The sequence below is a fragment of the Brachyhypopomus gauderio genome, unplaced genomic scaffold (assembly GCF_052324685.1).
Source record: "Brachyhypopomus gauderio isolate BG-103 unplaced genomic scaffold, BGAUD_0.2 sc89, whole genome shotgun sequence".
Taxonomy (NCBI): Eukaryota; Metazoa; Chordata; class Actinopteri; order Gymnotiformes; family Hypopomidae; genus Brachyhypopomus; species Brachyhypopomus gauderio.
Genome location: NW_027506910.1, coordinates 521,609 through 545,891, shown reverse-complemented (window position 1 = coordinate 545,891; position 24,283 = coordinate 521,609). Strand labels below are relative to the sequence as shown.

Here is a 24,283-nt window from a genome sequence, read left to right as displayed (position 1 = left end):
TGACTTCAAATGGAAACTTTATTGAACACTGTCAATGTGACATTGCACATTTTAAATTCACAATGCTCCACACATTGGATGTCCCGGGTCTTATCCACAAGTAGTTGAAATGTTCATTTCTGAGACCTTGTATATTTGTAGTACAAAATGTGCATAATGCTATATGTAATTATAAAACAATTACTCCGCTTCACATTCAGGTTGTAAAGGCACGAGAGGTTCTGTACAAATAGAAGTCGGCTGGAAATACCGATGCTGTACTCCCAACACAAACGACTTGTCAAAATCATAAAACTAAGACATATTAAAAGAACTTTATCCATTTGATTAATAGCACACAGTAATTATTCAAATAAAAATCAGCATATAATTATTTAACGAATACAAAAGTATCGCGTTGCCTTTTTAATGCTGGTGAAGCTTCATGGGTTCGGTTTGGTTGGCCAGCAAAGCTGAAGGCAAACAGAGTGGTTAGAGAGCTCCATGCTTTAGCACCTAAAGAAACACACATGCTCAATGAAGGTTACTTCACTGCTGACTTTGTGAAGGTCGCCCTGACTAAAAAGGCTGCTGCTTTGCAAATGCAACATGGTATGAGCGTATCACACCTCTGCAGGATTTAGTGTTTAACCCATCACACCTGATTCAACTCATCAGCTGATGATAAACCATTTTCTTGACCTGAATCAAGTGGGAGGACTAAGACCGGACTAAGACTGGATTTTCACCTCAGTGAAACCCGACCTCTATCAGCACTGTTGAAAGACGTGCTGTTGAAACAAAGACTTGCATGTGAATTCACACTTTTTTTTGACACTTCACAAGTAAACCACGGCTTGCCGAATGCTACAAGTATACACTTTATATGTAATTTTTTTTAATCACAGTAAAATCAGCCTAATTTAACACCTGAGGAGTGTGTCCACACAAATCACCTGGTGTGAATGTGGAACTCGGATATCACGAAGTATTGGAATCACAGACTACGACACATTTTCCCATACCCAAATCTCCAAAACATCGTATGTAATATTTGTTTACATGGATGTCACATGACTTAAACATGATCATAAGGAATGGTCTACACGTCACCCCCTGAACGTCTGTTTATATGCCTGAATGATCTCCATGACGACAGAGGGGTCGTCCAAAGTGGAAACGTCACCGAGGCTGTCTGTCTGGTCCATGGCAATCTTTCGGAGGATTCTCCTCATGATCTTCCCCGAGCGAGTCTTCGGAAGACGTTTAACCACCTGAGACACAGTGACGGGCCAATCACAAACATCCCCGTCACGTCAGTGTTGACACGCATGCATGACCCAGAATATAGTACATGGCATCATTGAAAAACAGCACAACTACTTCAACACAGCAGAGAGAGCGATGGACATGACGCTGCTTCACGAGCGATATCTAGGTCATTCGTACCAGGAAGTGATCGGGCACGGCGTATTTAGCGATCTTGGTGGCCACCAGGCGTCTGAGTTCCTCCAGCACCACTTCCTGTTCCTGCATCGCCTTCTCCTTCAGCACCACAAACGCGAACGGAACTGACAATAAAGAGATACAAGATGACACAATCTATGACATCATAATGAGCAGAGGAGGGGTTAATCCCAGCCAATCACCGCTCCCGCTCCCACTTTGGTCTCGACCCGAATCCCTTAACCATCTGGATAAGCGGTTATACCCAGAAATATCTCGCATAAGTCAAGGCAGTGATTTTATGTTGACTTCATATCAACACATCTGACACCAAATATTAATATGCACAATATTAATATTAATATGCACATTTATTTTTGCTATTAGCGTCCAGTGTTCAGTACCACACAACTGTCACTAGATGACAGTAGCAGATCAATTTGACCTAATGCAGAGGCCTCCATCCCAAAGGAGATCTCACTGAGACAAGTTTCCCTAAATTAGCTTAGAAGCACTGTGGAAGACACAGGTGTTTTCTTCAGTTTATGCAACTTCATATTTAGAAAAATATGCATGTTCAAAACACATAATTTAACTGGAACTCTGAACACCGAATGCGATGGTAAAGTTTAGCATATCAGCATGGGAGAACACGGCTTGTTTACCACTGCATGTGGGATCTGCTGAATAGATGTTTACTAGGAGCTTAATTTGTAAACTGACTCTGCGCCAAGATCTCAGTGCAGGGAGCGCCAAGGGTGTCCGCCCTCCTCGTGTGACATGAGGGTGAATGACCGAGGGGGGAGGGATGAGTACGTGGGTGGATAAATAACTGAACGGATGGATGAGTGGATGAAGGACTCAATGATAAATGTTGGATGATCAACAGCATGATTAACTGGATGGATGCATGAATGAAAGAACACGTGAATGTATAGTTAAAGGGATGGTGCCATGACCGCCTCACCCTCTCCTTTAATATCATGAGAAACGCCGACGACGGCGGTTTCAGGGACATCTGGGTGTGCGTCCTGCAGCAGGAAGGGATCAAACGATCAGATGTGCAAAACAATGACTGCGATGTGCTGATGATTTATGCATTAAAGCCTCGTTCCAGGTTCATTAACTATCACTGGGCTCACCAGGGCATCTTCAATCTCAGCTGTTCCCAGTCGGTGGCCACTGATGTTGATGACGTCATCCATCCGTCCCGTGATCTGGTAGTACCCGTCCTCAGTTCGATATGCTCCATCACCCGTGAAATAGTGACCTAGACCGAACAATGGGATACACACGCTGAAGACTTTGTACCTCATTTAACACTTCATTTTCAGCTTTAATTATTAAGCAGTATACTCAAAAACTAGAATGGCTGCAAAAGATGCTTTTCAATTTTATAGTAAAGCTTCAAAGTGAAATGTTATCTTCTGTTCTGAGGTCTGTTCAGGAGGGTTGCCATGCAAGAAGGCCAAAAATAACACTTTAGAAGGTTGCATAAGCTTTTCAACTGAGGGTACACATCCACAAATCTAGTGGACTTACCAGGGTAGGGATTAAGGTACACATCCACAAATCTAGTGTACTTATGAGGGAAGGGATTAAGGTACGCATGCACAAATCTAATGCACTTACCAGGGTAGGGTTTAAGGTATGCTTCCACAAATCTCTGGTGGTCTCCAAATATGGTCCTGGCCATTCCTGGCCACGGTTTGCTGATGCAGAGAGCTCCGTTGACATCATTTCCTGTTACGGTCTGCCCCTGTTTGCATCAAAAATAAAAGAGTACTAAAATGACTGATTAAGTCAAGAACAGCTACGAAATGAAACACATCCCTCTCAATCATCATTCATCAAGTTCCTGGCTGCATTTGTAGCACTGGGTACATGTGAAGAAACCTATCGCTAGTGTCCCTTTACACTGATTATGAAACTGTAGTCTATAATCTCATCATATATGGGATGTACAAATAAACAGTTATGCTATTAAAGCAGAGGGCCTGTGGTCCAACAGCGAGGATCATTTCATCCTACTCATCCTACTCCTACTTTAATCTATCGTTTCACTCATAGCCCCCTGTTCTACCTGAAGGACAGGCTCTGAGGAACGGAGGTTACCTTCTCTCCCATCAGGGCGGGCTGGATGCCGAAGAAAGGCCTCATGGCCATGGCGGGCCGGATCTCGCCCCCCTCGTGGGCAGGACGAGGTGCGATACAAATCCCACCGGTCTCTGTGGGTGACCCAATGGGAAATGTGACACTGCAAATATCTGGAACATCCACCTTAGACCCAAGCTGGTCCTGACGGACCTGCATTTATCGTTAACCAGGTTAGTGTGACCAACACCGCCAGCAACCCGATATCACTCGTTAATAGAAACATTTTGGGTGTAGGCATTCTGCTAACACACTATTACTATAACAAGTGTGAACAAGGACACAGCAAGTGTCTACAATGCACATTGATTACACAGGCATATTATATGTGTTATATGTTATGGTCACCAGTGTTAAGTGTAGTTAAGGTGGCTTTCAAATATCATCAGGCTGACAGCTCTCCAACTTCATTACCTGTCTGCCACCAAGTGTCCACTAGGGGGCATCGTGCATCTCCTACCACATTGTAGAACCACTCCCACGCTTCATGATTAATGGGCTCGCCCACTGAGAAAACAAATGACATGAAGGGACCTGCATGAGGATATGGACTCTATTCATAATTTCACTGCTCAGAAATCAGTGGTAAACACAGTAGGAATGACAACACAGTTATGGAGTCGAGTCACGGAGCTCAGAGACAGGGAATTTATACTTTATTTAACATATGCCCTTTTTTACTGATTCTGACTATTTGCAGACGGTCCCTTCATCTAACCAGTGCACAACAGGTCTGTACAATATATCATCTGTTTAATATCTGTTACTACTGCAGTGTCGGCCGTGGCAATGCTGGTACCTCAGAAGGCCGCAATATGCAAATGAGCGCTTTAAAATAATGGACGCCCATCTTTAAAAGTGTCACATCAAATATGTTACACGCCACAGGGAGCTATGTGAACACGGGAGTATATTCACCCTCATTGTTCAGTTCTAATATGCAGCTCCTCCCCAATGTTGTTTCACAAACAACGTGAGATTTTTCCTCCTCACAAAAAAGGTGTGACCAATGCCAAGGAAAGCCGAGATGCCCATGCAGTGGCTAATTGCAGAGTGTCCTAGTTTCACTGGCACTGGATCAAGGCGTGCTGCTCCAGACCTCCATGTTTCCATGGCCGCACTCAATAAAATCCAAGAAAAGTTCTTATGTAACCAAGACAACGGTCACCCAGCCTGGCCACCCATAATACAGCTTTCTTCTAAACCTTCACCGCCCCCATCTTTATGCTGTTTGAATTACAACATTTTAAACAGCACTATTAATATCCAATGCAGATTAACTAATGAAACATGTTGCTTATATAAAAAAGCTCCTGAAAACATGAATAGGCTTCTTACAATAGTGAGTATGGTAACTGTATTATAACCAGCAGAAAGGTGCATCATTTTCAGTTGTTTCTATCCATATTAACCACATCATTAATGTCATCACCTGACCACATTTCATAGTGTGTGTGTATATATACACACATGCAGAACTTTACAGGTGAACATAACACCTGCCTGTGGAGCCGTGGGCTGTTTTGCAAGTAACTTGCAAGTCATTTTTCTATTTCCCACTCATCATAAATTGCTTCCAGAAATGTAAGTGAGATGTAAAGGACGGCTGGCACAGAAGCCCTTTGTGTTTCTGCCAGACACAGCGATGCGTGTGATTGTTCTCCCCCTCACCTGAGGCCAGAGTCTTGAGGGAAGATCTATCGTACCTCTTCACCCAGCTCTCCTCATACTTGAGCAGCAGCCGGATGGCTGTGGGCGCTCCGTAGAACTGGTTAATCCCCAACCGCTGCACCGTCTCCCAGTACCGACCTGCGCGTAGAACTGGTTAATCTCCCCGTACCAACCTGGTACCACACAGAGTTCAGCTGCCCCACAAACGCTGCCAGTGCAGATGGGTAAAAAGTGAAGGTGAATGGGCCCCAAGAGTGAGCAGGGCTGATGGGCTCGTGTCAGGGGTCAGGGGTCAGGGGTCAGGGGTCAGGGGCCAGATCCCCTCCAGCTGATGGTCACCTTCCACACCTGGCCAAGCACCCCAGGATCAGGGCCCTGCGGCCATGCAAACACCCTGAGTGCAGATATACCCACTAATGCAGAAACGGAACCAAGACAAAATAAGAAAATCAACAGCTAAACTTATAATTTTTCTAAACTAAAATACACTCAAATAGTGATTTTGTACATTCTTCTCTAGAAAACAGGAAAATTGGTGTTGAAAATAAGAATGCGTATCATATAATGCATTATATCACTATAATGAGGTATAATGTAAAAACGGTGACCTTTAATCATCACTAAAATGTAGAATCTAAACGCTCGAGTTGATCACACACTTGTTTTCCATAGAGTTACAAACACTACCGCAGCGCTGATGTGCTAATGATCTAAGCATGGTAACCATCGTTTCAAGAGGCCCCTAAAAACACATCAAATACAATTTGGAAGTCACATGACTCGGGGAAGCAGCACATGGCTATGCGGATTGCGCAAGGACCACATTCTGCTGAGGATACAGATAAAAAAGCCTCTCAGTGTGGACAATTACTGCTACACTACCACATACGCTGGCAAGACTTTTATAGTCTCAAGTCATACACCATTATGGGCCATAAAAGAGATGTGCCATCTGTTTACGGCAAGGTCCTTCACACTGACTCTCCCTCAGCAGTTCACCTCAGAGTCAAGGCGGCAATAAAAATGCAGCTCTCAGCTATTTGGAAGTTTTCACTAATGTCTCTGTACTAATGGTGAACCGACGGGACCCGAAACACCGTGCGCAGTTCTACGTTAGCGCAGCTTAACGTGCAACTCCACATCACACCAACCACGCGATCTCCCCAGCAGAGGAATGTCCAACCCCTTCATTTATGTATTAATACATTAATTAAAAGCTTTGTTACAGTATTAAATCCAGAGGTCTATAATCCATGTTCAGAAAACCCACCAGGTCCTCACCAGGATTTTGCTCAAGCTTGCTAGATTTTCTAGTTAGTGCAATCCAGGTAAAATTAGTGGAATCAACACAATCCAGAAAGCCTGAGCAAAATCCTGGTGAGGACTTTTACTTTCGGAACCTGGATTATACACCTCTGATTAAATCACCAGATAATGTACTTATTTGTATCTAGCCAAACAAACAAACAAATAAAAACACGGTTTTTGAAACGTTTAGTGTGTTAGCTAGTTCAGTGCTAGCTATGGACAAGTCGTTGTGCTTTGTTAGCATGTGCCATGACCAATGGGTGGCACACTCCTAGAGGGCTGCAGCCCATCAGATAGCGTTTGATAAGACAGACCCCCCCCCCCCCCCACACACACCCCACACTATCACTCTACTATCAATCTATGGAGTAACACCACAATTTACACACAGAGACCCAAGAAAAGATAGCAGTACAATTTTAACAGTGTCAATAAAGAATACTCCAACCTGGCAATACTGGGAAATATGATAGCAATAATTTCTTGGATGTTATTACATGGTGTGCGATGTTCCTTGTTTGGTTTATCACAATGTAGGATATTCGAGTTGTGTAACTGAAACTAATAGGTTAAGCTGGCCCGGTAGGACAGAAGTGCAACAATCTTCCTTCTCTTGGAAAAATTCTTCTTTATGAGACGCAGAGTGAGATTAGCCGTCTTACCGGGGTTGGGGTAGGTGGGCGTGCTCTCGAATAGGACGCTGGTGGCGCCGTTGGACAGTGGGCCGTACACAACGTAACTGTGGCCCGTGATCCAGCCGATGTCAGCCACGCAGCCGAACACATCGCCCGGGGAGTAGTCAAACACGTGCTGGGAACACACGAATGTGATTAGGGGTCCGACATGCTGACATGGCCACTGATGTTCCCTGCAAAGTGCTGAAGAGCAGGAAATCACACCTGCCGAGAGCTTACATGTGACACCCATGAAATCAAGAGCACGCTCTTCATGATTGATTTAAGCCTGGTGAAATGTTCTTCTGATGGAGCCCATTGGAGTCTGCATTGTTTGTTTGTGGACACGATAACAGTTGGATGTCCAACGTACCGAGACTTGTTGAAACTGTACACACTACCAGGAAGCCTGCACTCTGCACACACACACACACACACACACACACACACACACACACATACATATGCATGGGCATACACACACACACACCCACACACACATAATACCCCTGTCTGTCATTTCCTGGTTTTCAGTCTCCTGTCATGTGCTTTTGTTTTCGTGTTCCATGTTGCCAGTCTTGTCATTTGTAACTCCACCCCCTTGTCATTTGTAACTCCACCCCCTTGTCATTGTTCCCAGCTGTGTCTTGTTTAGATCCTCATTTCACTGTGTACTTATACCCTGTGTGTTTTTTTTTTTACTGTGATCCAAAACTATCCGGATCATGTGTGTAGCTCTCAGGCACCTGTGCCATGTGTCAAACAACAGGAGGGGAGGCGGAGCACCTGGTGAGTGACGGATGCGTAGAGGAGGTAGCCAGCCTGCGTGTGAACCACTCCCTTCGGTTTTCCTGTGCTGCCCGAGGTGTACAGCAGGAAAAGCATGTCCTCACTGGCCATGGGCTCTGGGGCACACTCGGGAGACGCACTCGCCATGGCCTGCGGGTGGGGTGGGGTGGGGTGTGTGTGTGAACAAAACATTGAGAAATAAAGGAAGGTGCGGTGCAAAGCAGAGAGGGAGACAGCAATGAGAGACATGGAAAAAGAAATGCTGGGATTGGCTCCCCCCCCCCCCCCCCCCCCCCCGTAGAGAGACAGACAGGGAAAAAGATAGATTAATATGATGCTTATGAACCTGAACTAATATAATATAGGGATGCTGAATAATATAGGGATACTGAAAACATAAATCGTTAATTTGTACATTTAAGAATATGCTGCATTTATTATACAATTATAATATTACTAATAATACTATGAGGATATATGCTTCCTAATAAGGCCCTAGTATCCTCACTTCCTCTAGGGGTGTGTCCAGCTTGCCCATTGAGATGGGGTTGTCGGTCCTCCTGGCCACTAGGACACGCTGCACTGAGGGACAGCTCTCCACCGCCGCATCTACTGTGGCTTTCAGGTTGATGAGCCGGCCTCCCCTGACGCCCTGGTTACACGTGATCACCACTTTACACTGGGCTGTGTCCGGGTGTGTATGTAGGAAAAGAACAGAGAGGGGGAATGAATGGGATGGAATGGGTTCACTGACACTACTGACACTACTGACACTACTGACGGAGTGGATAACGAGTTATCAGAGAGGAGCCAAATCTGTGTCAGTGACAGGCGTATAAAGAGTAAACTGACACTGGAACAAATTAGTTCTAATGTGGAATGGAAATCCTATCCAATTACAGAATTACACTTATGTCGTTAAAAAAAAGTTGGACCAAAAACACACAAAAGTCTGAGCACAGAGCACACGGCTCAGTTTGTTCACTCATGAACACCTGCAGTGGAGGGTTTCCGTGCAGAGGAAATGCTGGGCATGGGAATACTTGGTGCTGAGTAAGTGTTACTGAGGCCATTTGCAGTAGCAGCATCTCAACTTGGCTGCACAATAGATCTTCAGAGGTCCAAAGTTAGCGGGAGCGGAATGCTGAGGTTGTGACCCATTGTGACATCATAACAGCATGACCGGCTCTACGGCAACATCATAGGCTACATCTTGTTCCACTGTCCTGACAACTAGCTTGTGACCTACACGTAATATTACTCAATCTACGTTTTATGTTCTTTGGCTGTCCTTGAATTTGCAGGATTTTTTCCGTCAACATCTTTCTGATCCTTTACACTCCTGCTGGAGCTTATCTTGTCTACCACAGCAAGTAGTAAGAGTGAAGGAATTATACCAAACACCCTTTTGCCATTGCTAAAGAGATCAAGACATGGCAGGTTATCAGTACTGACCTTCAAATGTAACACATATACAAACACACATATCATTTTGTCTTACAAACATTGAGGGGAATATATCCAAAGCCTTAACTTCTGAATGGGTTTCAATTTTAGTTTTTAAATCTTTCTTCCTTGTGGGAGACTGGCCAAATGTCCATGCAACATTAAGTTTTTATGTTTTTACATTCTTGCTCTCTGTGCCCCCCCTGGACACAGTGTTCTGGGCACGTCTCTTCCAGTAGTATAGAGTGGATCTAAAACCTTCCCTTCTTCAGCTTTTGGTTAAACATTCACACACGAGGCTCCAGTTATGTGCAGACTTCATTAAAGTGCCCGTTAGTTAGTGTAAGGTTGTTGCACAAATGGGTCACATGCGTGTCCGAGCAGTTATGGTAAGAGATGAGCGCGGGAATAGTGAGCATGTGACCACCCGTCCCACTCAAAGCCTGGAGCTACGCTATGACACTCCTTATCTGCTATAACACAGGAAGGTCAGCGAGGGCAGAAACTATAGAGATAGCTGTATATTGATCAACTGAAAACACACTTAGTAGTTATCTGAGACAGCACTGGTGAAGATTGGTCAGCTATACAGAATGAACTCGGGAAATTCTCTCCCACATTGTCCTTCTCATTTACACCTACTGCAAAATGTACTTTGCAAATACAGGCATTCGACACATTTTTTTCTTTTTCTCTCCGCTGTAAAGAATGCAGGGCTTTAACGTCCTAATACAAACTGTTGTTGGTCCCAGCGGACACCTGAGCTGGACAGGCTGCATTCCGGCTGTAGTGACAGGCAGTACATCGGTCACACCACAAGACAACCTGTTCAAATTAACCGATCCACCAGGCCTTTTATACTCTCAGGCACCACTAAACTTGGAGTTAGTATAAAAGTTCAAGCCAAACGATTCTGCTCACTGAGCCGAGTCATGCTCACAGAGAGTTAGGCCCCGCCCTCCCAGTCAGGCCCCTCCCACCGAGTCAGGCCCCTCCCCACTCACCATCCTGGATCCTGCCAGCCAGGGCCTCGGAGCTGAAGCCGGCAAACACCACGGTGTGCACGGCGCCGATGCGTGCGCACGCCAACATGGCGGCCACGGCGATGGGTGAGACAGGCATGTAGATGGCCACACGGTCGCCCCTCTTCACGCCGTAACTCTTTAAAGTGTTGGCAAGACGGCATGTTGCCTCCAGCAGCTCTCTGAGCAGAGGGCAAAAAGAGGAGCAGAGGGCAATATTATACTAGACTCCTATTACACACTGGGGAAAGTACCAGTACAAACATATTCTCAGTTTACAATTCTTATAAATGGACTTGGTTAAATGAATTTTAATCACTTATGTGATGAATCATATGTGTGCCTTTACTGAGCTAATTAAAGAATTTTATATGTAGTAAACTGACGTGTCTGTGATGCTTTGAAAGTTACATCTTACCCTCACTGCAGCATACACAACAACAACAACCAAAATAAAAATAAAAAACATTTATAATCTGTGGGAATTGAGATGCCGTACAACCAAATCTTTTCACAATAGTTTATGGACTGTCTATATGTTTGGTACAGTTGTCTTATGCTGCCCTGGCCTGACAAAACATCCCTCTGTCATTTCTGAGTTGTCTGAAATTTGGCGAGATATGCTGGGAATTCAGATGAGCAGAGCATGAATAACAGGGTTTCAGAAAGAGGCTTGTGTGGTACGCCGTGTACTGAACACATTAGTCACTGCTCTGCCTGGAGATCACTCACACTGTTCCTCCAGTGTGTGTCACACGCTCTGACAGACCACTATCCCTTCACGTGTTGCAGTGAAGTCATCTTTCCTGCTCACGCTACCAACCAGGAAGATGTGCCATGTCTATTTGGTTCATTTTACAGTCTTCACTACTATCTGAGTCTTTACAGTCCTCACTAGTGAGTCTTTACAATCTTCAGTACTTTGACGCTTTTAATTTTTTATCAGTGCTTTTTCCCCCTCAAAAGTACTGATCATGTGACCACAGTGTCACACAATGCTAGCCACTTATACAGTAAAAGAAACATGGTCAATCATTCATGATTTGATTAGTTTCCAAGCAGAGCTAGATAAGTGTAGCCCAACACTTTTATCAACTTGTGACAACTCCACAACCACCATTATGGTTTCTTGCATATGGTAGGATACATATGAGTTTTAAAGCCATGACTGCATGTGTGTGATGCATCATCTTTGTGCCATATCCTGTTAATAACAACATCTGCAGTTTGACAGTTTATAAAATAAACTACTACAACTACTACAAAACAGTAGTTTGATCATTTTAAATGGAAGAATTAGTCCAATGAGATGCATTACAGTACATGCTCAGCTGACAGTGTTAGCAGCAGTGATCCAGATGGTGACCTCGTGAAACTAGTTGACGGGATTCCAAGTGTGTGCAAAGGTTTAATCAAGGTTGTGGGGTTTTCTTGCTGTTTTGATCAACCATTCTGATCCTTACTGTTGCACAACGTTTTTTATATCTGTACCGTTATTCACAACTGTGTAAATAACAAACTTAGAGTGGAGGAGAGTGCATTTCTAGCCTCTTCACAGACACATTTGCATTAATGTATTTTCCAACCTGTATGTAACCCGCTCCTCGGTGCCTGGTTCATCCTTCTCCCAAATTAACGCCACCCTGTCGGGATCCCGCGCAACGTGCACATCTAGACAGTTCACTGTCAATCAAATCACACACACACACACACACACACACACACACACACACACACGATTCTTCAAACTTACAAGTCCCCTCAAAAGCAGATTCCTGTCTTAGACGCGTAAGAAATGCGTGACATTTGGCCCAGAACTTCTTATTTCACTCACGAAAGAGACATAAAATGTTACAGAAAAGTTCGGTTATATTTGCATTTGGCATTAAGCAGTTAAATGGGTGTGGGTTTTTTAAGTTAGTGTATGGACTGGAGATAAGGAGAAGGGCGACGGTGCGTTACCAGAAACGTTCAACTGCCCGCCGAGGAACCAGTTGATTCTGCCGGTGGCGAGATCACAGTCGTTCACCTGCTCGAACCGTTTGGACCATGTCAGTCTCTCTCCTGCTATGGAGCCCCAGAAGGTTTCGGGGTCCCTCAATGACAGCTCGTGTAATTCCGTGTAGGACTTCCCGTGGAGGTGCGAGCTTAAGCGTGGAGTCAGACCCGGTTCGGCGGCACTGATGCTGGACACGGTCCTGGTGCAGCAGGACGAGATGACCCAGACGCTCCTGTGGTGGTGTTTGTTCACCACAGACACACTTCCTCTGTTCAAAACGTTCAGAAAAGTTTTGCTGATGTGCGCAGCCATCTTCCGTCCACATGCAGTGTGCTATTGTAAAAACAGGTTTCTCCTCAGGGTTCTCCTCAGGTTTCTCCTCAGGTTTCTCCTCGGGTTTGCCCAGGTGGGGCGGCCAGACTGGGCTGGGGTACTTTTAGTTGGTGGTCCAGTCACAGAACTGAATCAGTCCGTCCACTTCGGCTGCTTCACGTCAGACTTCATCCAGCAGCACCGACGTTGGTGTCACTCGCAGTTTCACAACACAAGAGTTTACAAATCAACGTCATTTGGAAACATTTACCAGAAGTTTAGCCCAACTATGTTTACTCACCACACTCACTGAAGTTGGCCGCCAAAATATCCGAGTGTGGCGACATTAATTCTTTGATAAAATGCGGAAGCACATCGCTTTAATGCCAAAGCCCCGCGGTAGTCCAGTATAATGTGGCCAGCAGCGTTCACACACTCGCCACGTCTTGACATTGAATTCTTTAAAAACTCTTGCTTCCGCCTAGTGGGTATTTTAAAGAAAGACAGCCGCTTTAATTCCCCTTTCTGACAAGGATGGCGTGGCTACAAAAGTAAATAAAACAGACCAAGGGGGGATAATAACATGAGCTATATATGAATACCAGGGATAAATGTGAGAGGTGGGTTTTGTAAGAGAGAACGGTCGTTCAGATGGAACTATCCAGAAGCCTGTTAGTTTTTTTTGAGTGCCTTGATATGTTCTCAACAGAGCAGCTCCTGAAATATGTCCAAGGTGGGAGGAATCAGAAGACATTCTTGTGGCCTGGAGTTCAGCTCTACCGCTTTAGTCTGGTGAAGCTTTGCGGGAAATAGAATGGTGCAGGCCATGTCCTTCTCAGCTCACTATAATAGTGATAATTCACTGTTGCTGATTGATGGACTGGGCTGTAAAACAGTATAAACAGTGCCACAGTATGTTTTGGTAATGGTGCTAAAGGACAATATGTGCACTGCAGCTTATTACGGTCGACCAAGAAACATATGTGCTTCTGAACTTTCTTTGTGTTTCTCTCATCCCACATGAGTGATCTGGAGATGATCTTTCCTAGACGTCTCCTGGATTCCAGCACATTGTTTAGGGCCCTGAGTACCAACGAAAAGAGTGCAAGGGGTATTTCCTTGAAGACTATTATCATTACCACAGTTTGAATGGTGTTGAAGGCACAATAAGATGACAGGGTCTACTTCCACTTGTTACTTCCTATCTTCGTGTATGTGACCAGATATATAAAGTGGTTTAAAGTTCAGTGTTTAACCAAGAAGCTGTTGGTGGTGGTGAACAGGGAGAAGTGTTCTTCTTTGATCTTCTAATGCACCTGTGCAGAAATATTCATAGTTTGAGATCTATGGATCCCCTCACACCGGTTGCTTTCATTTGGTTAAGACGTGGTGGATCCATTTACAGATGCATTGCTCAAACTTCGTTTGGGAAACTTTGCTCAGTAATAAGTCAGGAATAACTGTGTTGAAACCTGAGCTGAAGCTCTCAAGCAGGAATCCAGCAGATGTACTTCTGTGGTCCAAATGTTCCAGGATGTCTTCAGGCGTAAGAACCATGCATCCAAATGTCTTCATTATTAGTAATATAAGTGCAACAGCTTTGTAGCTCTTGAGATGGAGGTTATTCCCACAGACTCTCTAGATTATCCTGCTCCAGTTCAGACAGTGCTCGTCCCTGACCTCACATACAACATCCATCTTTTACCCCTTCCTAGTCTAGACAAGTTTTTTATATATAGACCCTCGTTTATTGCAGCTATAAGATTACATTTAATTCACGTTTCTTGAATTGACATCCCTGTCCCTGCTGTTGCTCAAAGCACATGACACCGCATCATATTGTGGACCTGTCCACGTGGAGAAGGCGCGGGGCGGAGTGCGAGTTTTGTCTGTTTTGTTTCCGTTATGCAATTACGTGGCACACAAGACGGCAGGCCCCTTAAAATAAACACGAGAACCGTGCAGTGGGATAGGATAACATCAGTTGCAGGAGATATTTAGGCTACTTAGTTCAGTGAGTGTATTCGTGCAATGCAATGACTCGACTCTTTAAAAGTGGAAACACGATTATACAATTAGATCAACCTCACGAGGCGGTATCTTAGGAGTTAACTTTCTTTATAAAAAAGAAAAATAGTAAATCTATTTAGCAAATCTCGGAAGTGCTGGGCGGAGCTTCGCAGGGCAAACAAATGATTGCGCGGACATGCCCGGGAGCGGAGACTAGTAACTGTGACTAACAACCACAAACATTGTAGCGCCAGTGTTCGCGTTAAGCTCCCGGCCGCATCCTTCCGACTCCAGAATTGTGGACTTAACGTGTTCTCGAGAAAGTCCACAAGACCAAAGTGCTATCTGATTATAACGTTAGATTAGACAGTAATGCTGTAAGAGGCGTGGTGCACACTTATTGCTAACTTCCAAAGAGGCTGTTTGGCGTGTAAGATTTGGCGGACTTTGTGACGGATGTGACGACATAAACGCAAGAGTCACTGTTTTTTTTTATCAGGAATAAAATTAAAATTCACATATTTTACATATGATAGAAGTGTTACATTTGTAAACGTAAAATACATATTATACTTTATATATTACAATTTATAACCTATAATTGCAGAAACGCTGGAGGGCTGAACAATGTGATCAGATAAAGCCCTCGGCTACAGAGAGCGCGTGGCGCTTATCCGATGCGCGTGAGCAGCAGCACGCGTCGGCGTCGACGTTAACCATGGCAACGGGTCGATCTTAAATCGAGTTCCTTCGCGTCCACGCGCTCTGGCGGATTCCACGCGATGACGTGACCGCTGTGGTAAACACGTGCGCGCGGTCTGCGGCGAGGACGTTCACGTTCGTCAACACGCGTGAGTAGAAGAACGCGCTGAGCTGAAGGATGTTCCTGACGGTCTGTTCCGCCTTGCGAACCGCTGTTTGCTTTTCTTCAGGCTGCTATCGATAACTCAGGAGTTGAGTGAATGTGTTTAGCACGTATTTGTGCTCACAAACGCAGAAGAGTGTGGTCGGTGCACACAAACAGACACGTTGCAAAAATGTTTTATTTAGCGGGTGATGCCCGTCAAAACCTGCCCGGTGTAGTGGAGCAGTAGTGTCCCTTCCACTAGCTTTCCCGTAGATCGCGGTGTGGAGGTTATATTCCCACGCGTAGCCGATATTCTCTCTGTCGCGCACACCTGAGTATATTGAACCTATTCTCCCTTTACTGTGTTTTGATTCCACCTTATGCAGAACTTTAAATAGAACTTAAGCCAAACAACTCTCATTAGTACGCCTAAACGTTTTACAGTGTGCCAGGCAGGATTTAAGTACACAAAGCATACCTTGTCAGTTTTCCTTTCATGATAATTATACAGATGAAAGCCAGTAACTGTGATTTTAAATTGTAGGTCACCCTCTGAGAAGGGCGGGGCCCTCTCTCCTAAGATGGAGCTGGCGGAGTTGCCCTGGTGGGAAATGGCTGTCTACTGGTTCCTGTCCTTCACCTCCCACCTCTACTCATTCTACCAGCTTCACAGATTCTCTAAAGGTAGAGACATCCATTGCATGTCATACAGGGGGGCGTGACCCCAGCAGATGGCTTGTTGCCCCGGGCCCAGTTGAACCAGTGGCGTGGGAAAGTGTCAGCTAAGCGGCTGAACACAAAGGTCATCTCTTACAGAATGGGTTTTCGAATTTGGACCTCAAGTCCAAAAGTGGTCCTGAACTTTAGAATCGTGGGAAATTACTAATTGAACAGTCTGAAGGCATCACAGTTGATTCCTGGGTAAATTCCTAGGTGAAGATCTGGAGGACTGTGGTTTAAATACCTGCTGCAGGGTCTATGGTCAGGCTGAAGACAGATCGTGTAAAGCAGCCCTGTGATGTTTTGCTTCACGGACTGAATTACATTTTTCATTAGCTCGCAATTAATTCAACCACTGGTGTTGCTGTCATGTCATAGTCCATCAACCCTACACCATTATCGGTCACCCTGCTCAGAGTTTGCTCCCGCCTCCTCCCCTGCCCAGCTTGGGCTTTTTGTGTTCATGGAAGTGTCGATTTAAGTGTCTGGGGGGGGGTTTGCTAAGCTGTTCTGGGCGTTTTTCTGAAGAAGATGATGTCTCCTCCAGGCTCCGCAGTATAAGCTGGGGAGGCTTCAGTCCCAGCAGAAACACCGCCGCTCCAGCCTTACCAAGATAGGCATGACGTGACCAGGGTTTGGTGTGTTGGTGTATCTCTCCAGGGGGTTGAAGGAATAAAGCGATTGTTCCTGGAGCTGTACAGAAATAGCCTGCTACCAAATGATGTTACACTCCAGCAGGACCATCACTATTATCATCACGATATTAGCCTTACAAAATTAGCCTATATTATATATTAGAATTACAATCTAAATGTTGCCAAGGACTACAATATGCAAATTAGCTTTCTACCAAGCCACATTTGATCACAAAGGTTCCAGATGAGTGATGTGCCGGGGTTCTGAAAACAGCTGCCTCTAAAGCAGCTGCCTCTAAAACAGCTGCCTCTAAAACAGTGGTCAGTGAGACTGGGTACTATCAGGAGAAAGCCAGTCCCAGGATGATGGCACAAACACGGGCCAGGCGGCTGGAAAGACTGCTGCTGTTGGACGGTGTGTGTGCGCAGAAGTGCTCTCGGGGGCCGTGGGGGCCGGGGGGGGGGGGGGCCGGGGACGAGCTATGACTGCAGCACGTTATTGTTTTGGGACTTAATTAACTGCAACAGTGGTTGGGCAGATGGCAGCTTAGAGACCAAGATACAGAGTTTTGAGATTACTTCACAAAGGGGTGTGTGTGTGTGTGTGTGTGTGTGTGTGTGATTGAGGCAATGAGACAGACAAGTATGTCTACAGATCTGTTTGCGCTTCTGTTTTTCTTCTCTAAACCAAATTTGAATAACCTTCATGAAAAGCGAAAAAGTCCGTAAGAGTGTGTGAATCCTGGAGTGTTGTTCGCTGAGGTCAACTGCCTGGTTAGGTTGTTTTGTTTCTCTGGGCAGCTTTAGACAGCTACTATCAAACCTCTGTCTTTAGTAACTGAAAGTGTAGCAATGAAAAATTCATGTGTGGTTCATACCAGTTGGCTAGAAGGGTATTACTAGCATGGCAGCCTCAAATCCTGTGTTTCTGGTATGTATCTTCCAGTATCATTTACTAACTTGTGTGTTCACTCGTGAAAATAGGTACATTGATGTCCGATACTGCTCTTGTGCAGTTCATAGATAGAGTTTGAGTAGTGCGATCACGAGTAGCACACTATTGTCCTCGACTTTTATTACTCAAATGATTTGATAGAATCAATGAAAACAAGTGGCCTTTCATTCAGACATACCTGTTTATTTTTTATTCATGATGTCTTTCAGCTTTTTTCAATTCATACCGGTAGATGGATACGATGTGTAACACAACAGCACAACCTCGTTGCAGCCACTAGGGGGTGCTGTGGGCCCGTTCCTGTTCTCGGTTTTCGTTTTTGTAATTCTTCGTTACTTAGTCTCTCATTGTTTGTGTGATGCAGATCCCAGCCTGCTGATGCACCACGCAGAAGGGCCTTCTGTCGAGGTGATGAGGGGAGCTCCCTGAGGATAGAGAGAGAGAGAGGAAGGGGAGAGAGAGAAAAGGAAAGAGAGACTGACAGTGTAGCGCAAGGAAGGAGAGGGAGTAAAAGACATGAGAGAGGAGAGATGGAGGCAGAAAACCTGTGGTGTAGCTGTGGGTTTCCCTTTGATTTGTCAGCATAACACACACACACACACACACACACACACACACACACACACACACACACACACACACACACACACACACACACACACACACACACACACACGTACATGTATACCGACACATCTATAATGAGTAATGTATTGCTTGGTGCAGACACCACTGCATGTTAATTGGTCTATAATAGTACAGATCTTCTTGAATCACGCCACACACAGTACAATGTTTACAGCTTATTAGTGTAAAAACAAAAGGTTCTGGGCTAGGTGTGTGTCCTAGCTCTAGGGTCCGGGTTAGACACACCCCAAAGGACATGAAGCAAGCTCACCCCGTGGTGTCAGGTTGTCCATGTTGTGACTTGGGGTGGAGTCTGATGATGGACACGGATCTTTTAATGCCTAATATCTGTGATGTCATGTCCTGTTTTTGTGCTTTTTGAGTAACTCATTTGAGTAATGTCACGTCCTACTCATATGAGTGGCAGTGCATAAGGGACACCAGTGGCCTAGACTGGCGTTACTTTTATGGTGAGAGGCCTGTTCTTCAGTCTCCATGAGGGTGTCCATCTGACACAATGTGTCCATGCTGTGATGTCATACCACTGTGATTTGTGTGCCGCAGAACACGAGAAGAGTCTGGACAGGGAGGTTCACCTGGAGAAGGGCTTCCTCATCTGGGGCTTCCACAAGGTGTGACATACACACACTTCACACTGTACAATTCATAAGCCAATAAGTAGGGGGAAATGTTAAATGGAAACGAAGTGAACTCGAGTTTAGAAGGCATGCTAAATGTTTAAATGTTTTCTAGAAAGTTGTGTGTGTGTGTGTGTGTGTGTGTGTGTGTGTGTGTGTGTGTTTCTCTTCAGGACCCCACGGATTTTGAGTGGAGCTTCTGGAATGAGTGGGCTTGGTATTCACTTTTCTGGTCTCTGATTGGTCATGCTGTGGTTTCTCGGCTGTGTGGGGTTTACATCCCTCAGGTGAGAGTTGCTCTATGTTGTCAATGTGTGTTCCAGGTATCAACTATGTCCTCTATTTAATTACTTCACTTTGAAGGTGTATGTGTATACACATGTATGTGTGTTTGTGTGTGTTACAGTACCGAAAAGCCATCCTCACAGTCTACGGCATGGTGTCGGCCTGGTGGCTTCTGGGCTTCAAGGGTGTGGCTGTTCTGATTCTTCACCTCAGCATTTCATTGGCTGTTGCTCAGCTACGCAGCCCCGCCCTTTCATGGGGTTGTGCCATCCTGCTGCTGTCCACACTGCATATCAGCAGCCTGCAAGACGTGCAGGTGTGTTCTGGGTTTCCTGCCATGGCTTAACAGCTGCACGGGTTTTTCTGGGGCTTAAACGATCGCCCTGTTGGGCTTTGTGTGTGTGTGTGTGTCTAGAAGCTTCAGAGGAAGGAGGATTTCTACAGCTTCCTCTCACGTTAACAGGTGCAGCAGAGGTGTGTTGTACATGATTAGAAATGACGGGCATCAAATGTTTTAATAAGGTTTGGCCTAAGACACGACAAACCTATCAGTTTTCCTTTGCATCGAGGTTCCTGGTTTTTTTTCCAGGAAGAATCCCCCAGAATGCCTGCTGAGATGCAGGGGAGGGGCCATGTGCAGACATTGGCGCTGTACAGGTGTTCGGCCTTTCTGGTTCTTGTTGGAGTACCTAGTTATTCAGCTACTGGGACACACTTTAATGCCCATATTGTTCATCCATGCACAGCAGGCCTGCCCGACATTGGCTAAAACCCGCTAATACCGTCAACCTCGCTGTCCAGGAAAACTGACGTCTCCACACAGGAAGGGCAGCCAGTGCTGAATCAGTAATTCAGTAGTTTGTGCACATATCAGGAGGATGGCGTGGGGTCGTGTTTAATCGCTGGATCTGGGCTACGCCATGGTCTGGTTGGGCAGAACGGGGCTCACGGCGAGGGGGAGGACTCGTTCGGAGCGGAGCGGCCGTCTGCAGTGCTGCGCTGGGAGAATGTAAAGTGCACCGCTAGCAAAGCTGCTTTCAGCCCCACCTACGTGGCCCGACACACTCTGACTGCCTCTTAGGTGCCCCCCCCTCCTTCTCTTTCTTCCTGCCCTCTACCTCTTTTGCTCAGTCTTTGTTCTCTCTCAATTTTTCTCCTCTTCACACTCTTTTCTCCCACACACACACACCCCTGAGTCTTTCAAAGAGATGCGTATGCTGCTGTTATTCAGTCTCGTCTCAGATCTAAAATCCTTTCACCCTTTTTTTTCTGTCACACTCTCTCTCACCCACACACATCACTCTGAGGGGAGGACTGATGTCACGTAACCCCTCGTTCAAATGTCATAAATCTGTAGATGCAGAAACTCTGGAATTCCAGAAAAGTCTGGAATACCTTCTGTGAAGCCAGACAGAACAAATTGCAACTGGATGTAAAAATAATGAAATTCAGTATTTAAAACACACACACACACACACACACACAGTGTTAAACTTGCTTTCCCCAACCCTTCCATTTGTTCCTGTCTAATCAGCTGGTGAAACTGACTGACGGTGGTTCTTAAACATTTGTCAGGAGAGGACACAGAAGACAGTATCTGATCTGGAAGCTTCTGTGTGTCTATTGATTACTTTGATTGACAGGTTCTCCTTTCTTTTGCTCCTCCCCTGCTATCTGTCACATGACTGGGTGCCTCGACAGGTTCATCTCAGATATGCTAGCTAGCTCTTCCTACAGATTAGCTAAGGCATGTAAAACATTTTGAAAAGGCCAGAGTGTGTAACTGAATGGGGCTGTCTGGTCCACATTATAGGAATACATTTTTATTATGTGAATGAGCATTCTAAGGTGTTTTTTCTAAGGTGTTTTAATTTTTGAAAATGGCATTTCCTACCTGGGTTATAACCCCAGAGGAAAAATATCACTTCTTCATACTGTACTGAACAAAAGCACAATACATAATCTTGCCAAATTGCAGCTTAACATGAACCCAAACCCCATTAGTTACATATGTTTGTTGGGGCACACTACCTTCCGTCACACCATCACACTACCCTCCATCACACCATCACACTACCCTCTGTCCCTCCGTCACGCCATCACGCTACCCTCCGTCACGTCATCACACTACCCTCCGTCACACTACCCTCCGTCACACCATCACACTACCCTCCGTCACACCATCACACTACCCTCCATCACCATCACACTACCCTCCGTCACACCATCACACTATTCTTCGTCACACTACCCTCCGTCACACTACCCTCCGTCATGCCGTCACACTATCCGCCATCACACCACCCTCCGTCACACCATCACGCTACCCTCCGTCACACCATCACGCTACCCTCCGTCACACCATCACGCTACCCTCCGTCACACCATCACGCTACCCTCCGTCACACCATCACGCTACCCTCCGTCACACCATCACGCTACCCTCCGTCACACCATCACACTACCCTCCGTCACACCATCACACTACCCGCCGTTACACAATCAATCAATCAATCAAAGTTTATTTGTATAGCGCTTTTCACAACACATGTTGTCACAAAGCGCCTTACAGGATTTAAAAGGTTAACAATACTACGGGTCCAGAACCCTAATGAGCAAGCCAAGGGCGACAGTGGCGAGGAAAAACTCCCTAAGATAGTGGGAAATAGGAAGAAACCTCGGGAGAACCAAGACTCAAAAGGGAACCCATCCTCCATTGGGCGGCCCGTTAACACACAGATTACACAAAATACAGACAAATACACAAGTCACACACAAATCACACAATCAGACTAAGTAAAGGTAAAAATGAAAGTTCTGGGTTATGATATTGTCACTGTAAATGTCTGTTGATGAACGCCAGGCTTTCATTCCGTGTCGGAGCAGCGATGCTGGTGTTGTAGGCTCCGACTGCAATGTTACTCTCCAGGTGAACCTCGGAGAAAAGATACGAGATGTAGTAAATATGTAACAGATTAATCAAAGGCCAAACTAAACAGATGAGTCTTTAATCGAGTTTTAAACATTGAGACTGTGTCTGAGTCCCGAATAGAGGCAGGAAGATTATTCCACAATTGTGGAGCTTTAAAAGAAAAGGCTCTTCCACCTGCTGTGATCTTTTTGATCCTAGGAACAGTTAATAACCCTGCGTCCTGCGAGCGAAGTGAACGCGCTGGGTTATATTGTTCAATAAGTTCACTAAGATAGTCTGGAGCTAAGCCATGCAGCGTTTTATATGTTAATAAAAGTATTTTATAGTCAATACGGAATCTAATTGGCAGCCAGTGTAATGACGATAGTACGGGACTAATGTGATCAAACTTTTTAGTTTTTGTTAAAACTCGTGCTGCTGCGTTCTGAACCAGCTGGAGTTTGTTTATCGATTTACCAGAACATCCAGCTAGGAGACTGTTGCAATAATCTAAACGAGAGAATATGAATGCATGGATTAGTTTTTCTGCATCACTAATATTTAATATGTTTCTAATTTTGGCAATGTTGCGCAAGTGAAAGAACGCTACCCTAGTTATATTATTAATATGTGTATCGAACGAGAGATCTGGGTCTATTGTGACGCCCAAGTTCTTTACCTCTGCGCTGGGGGTTATAGTAAAAGAATGTAGATTCAATGCTGCATTATGTATCATGTCTCTCGCAGCCCTAGACCCAACTATTATCAATTCTGTTTTATCGGCATTTAGTGCTAGAAAGTTACACGGCATCCAATGTTTTATCTCTTCTACACATTTATCAATCTTACTGTTTGCGCCTAAATCATCGGGTTTTGCCGATAAATATAGCTGAGTGTCGTCTGCGTAGGAATGGAAACTGATGTCATGCTTATGCATAATTTCGCCTAAGGGTAACATGTACAGTGTGAATAGAAGTGGTCCTAGGACTGTCCCTTGTGGGACACCATATTTAACCTGGACAGATTTAGAGGTTTTATTATTAACACTTACACATTGGAAGCGGTCAGTTAAATATGATCTAAACCAGGAGAGTGCGACTCCTTTAATACCTACTGTGTTTTCTAGTCTATCCAGCAAAATGTTGTGGTCTACAGTATCAAAAGCTGCACTAAGATCCAACAGTATAAGGAACGAGACGAGCCCATTATCGGCCGATATTAGTAGATCATTCACTACCCTGAGTAAAGCTGTTTCAGTGCTGTGGTTAAGCGCCGTCTACCCTGCGTCGCGCCGTCACACTACCCTGTGTTGCGCCGTCACACTACCCGCCGTCACACTACCCGCCGTCACACTACCCGCCATCACACTACCCTCCGTCACACCATCACACTACCCGCCGTCACACTACCCTCCGTCACACCATCACACTACCCGCCGTCACACTACCCGCCGTCACACTACCCTCCGTCACACCGTCACATTACCCGCCGTCACACTACCCGCCGTCACACTACCCGCCGTCACACCATCACACTATCCACCGTCACACCGTCACACTATCCGCCGTCACACCGTCACACTATCCGCCGTCACACCGTCACACTATCCGCCGTCACACTACCCTCCGTCACACCGTCACACTACACACCGTCACACTACCCTCCGTCACGCCTTCTCAGACTCAGTTTGGGTCAGTCTCAGCAGTATGGCTTATGCAGTCAGAATCTGCAGTGATAAAGATGAATTGGTGGCTTTTAGAATGGTTTTATATTTGGTAAGTGTGATTTCCCAGTTCATTGGGAGTCAACAGTGCTGTGTAGTCATCTCTACATCTTCCTCTCACTGTTTCTGTCT

General features: G+C 45.4%; 2 protein-coding genes across 2 annotated transcripts in view; one reads left to right on the top strand and one right to left on the bottom strand.

Moving 5' to 3' along the window:
• On the bottom strand, positions 1-13,428 carry acss1 (acyl-CoA synthetase short chain family member 1). The gene is made up of 14 exons (XM_076992059.1): positions 12,452-13,428; positions 12,076-12,172; positions 10,472-10,671; positions 8,530-8,705; positions 8,019-8,171; positions 7,221-7,368; positions 5,251-5,388; positions 3,994-4,086; positions 3,541-3,653; positions 3,058-3,184; positions 2,568-2,695; positions 2,393-2,456; positions 1,429-1,550; positions 1-1,253 (listed from the first exon to the last, which is right to left on the bottom strand). The coding sequence occupies exons 1-14, from the start codon at positions 12,798-12,800 to the stop codon at positions 1,089-1,091; spliced, it is 2,073 nt and encodes a 690-aa protein (XP_076848174.1). The 5' UTR covers positions 12,801-13,428; the 3' UTR covers positions 1-1,088.
• A 2,038-nt stretch (positions 13,429-15,466) lies between these two features.
• The window catches only part of hhat (hedgehog acyltransferase), a 46,512-nt gene continuing 37,695 nt past the window's right edge, over positions 15,467-24,283 (top strand). Inside the window, 5 exon segments of the mRNA XM_076992075.1 lie at positions 15,467-15,661; positions 16,202-16,341; positions 19,159-19,226; positions 19,406-19,519; positions 19,639-19,833. Coding sequence (XP_076848190.1) covers positions 16,239-16,341; positions 19,159-19,226; positions 19,406-19,519; positions 19,639-19,833 — 480 coding nt within the window. The 5' untranslated portion in view covers positions 15,467-15,661; positions 16,202-16,238.

Bases quoted from the DNA above. Each gene is read 5' to 3' on its own strand.
- acss1 (XM_076992059.1), bottom strand. From the start codon at position 12,800: ATGGCTGCGCACATCAGCAAAACTTTTCTGAACGTTTTGAACAGAGGA. The intron at 8,172-8,529 runs GTGAGGATACTA...CCCCACCCGCAG, and splicing joins TGGACACACCCCTAGAGGAA to GCCATGGCGAGTGCGTCTCC. The intron at 2,457-2,567 runs GTGAGCCCAGTG...TTCCTGCTGCAG, and splicing joins CTGAGATTGAAGATGCCCTG to GACGCACACCCAGATGTCCC.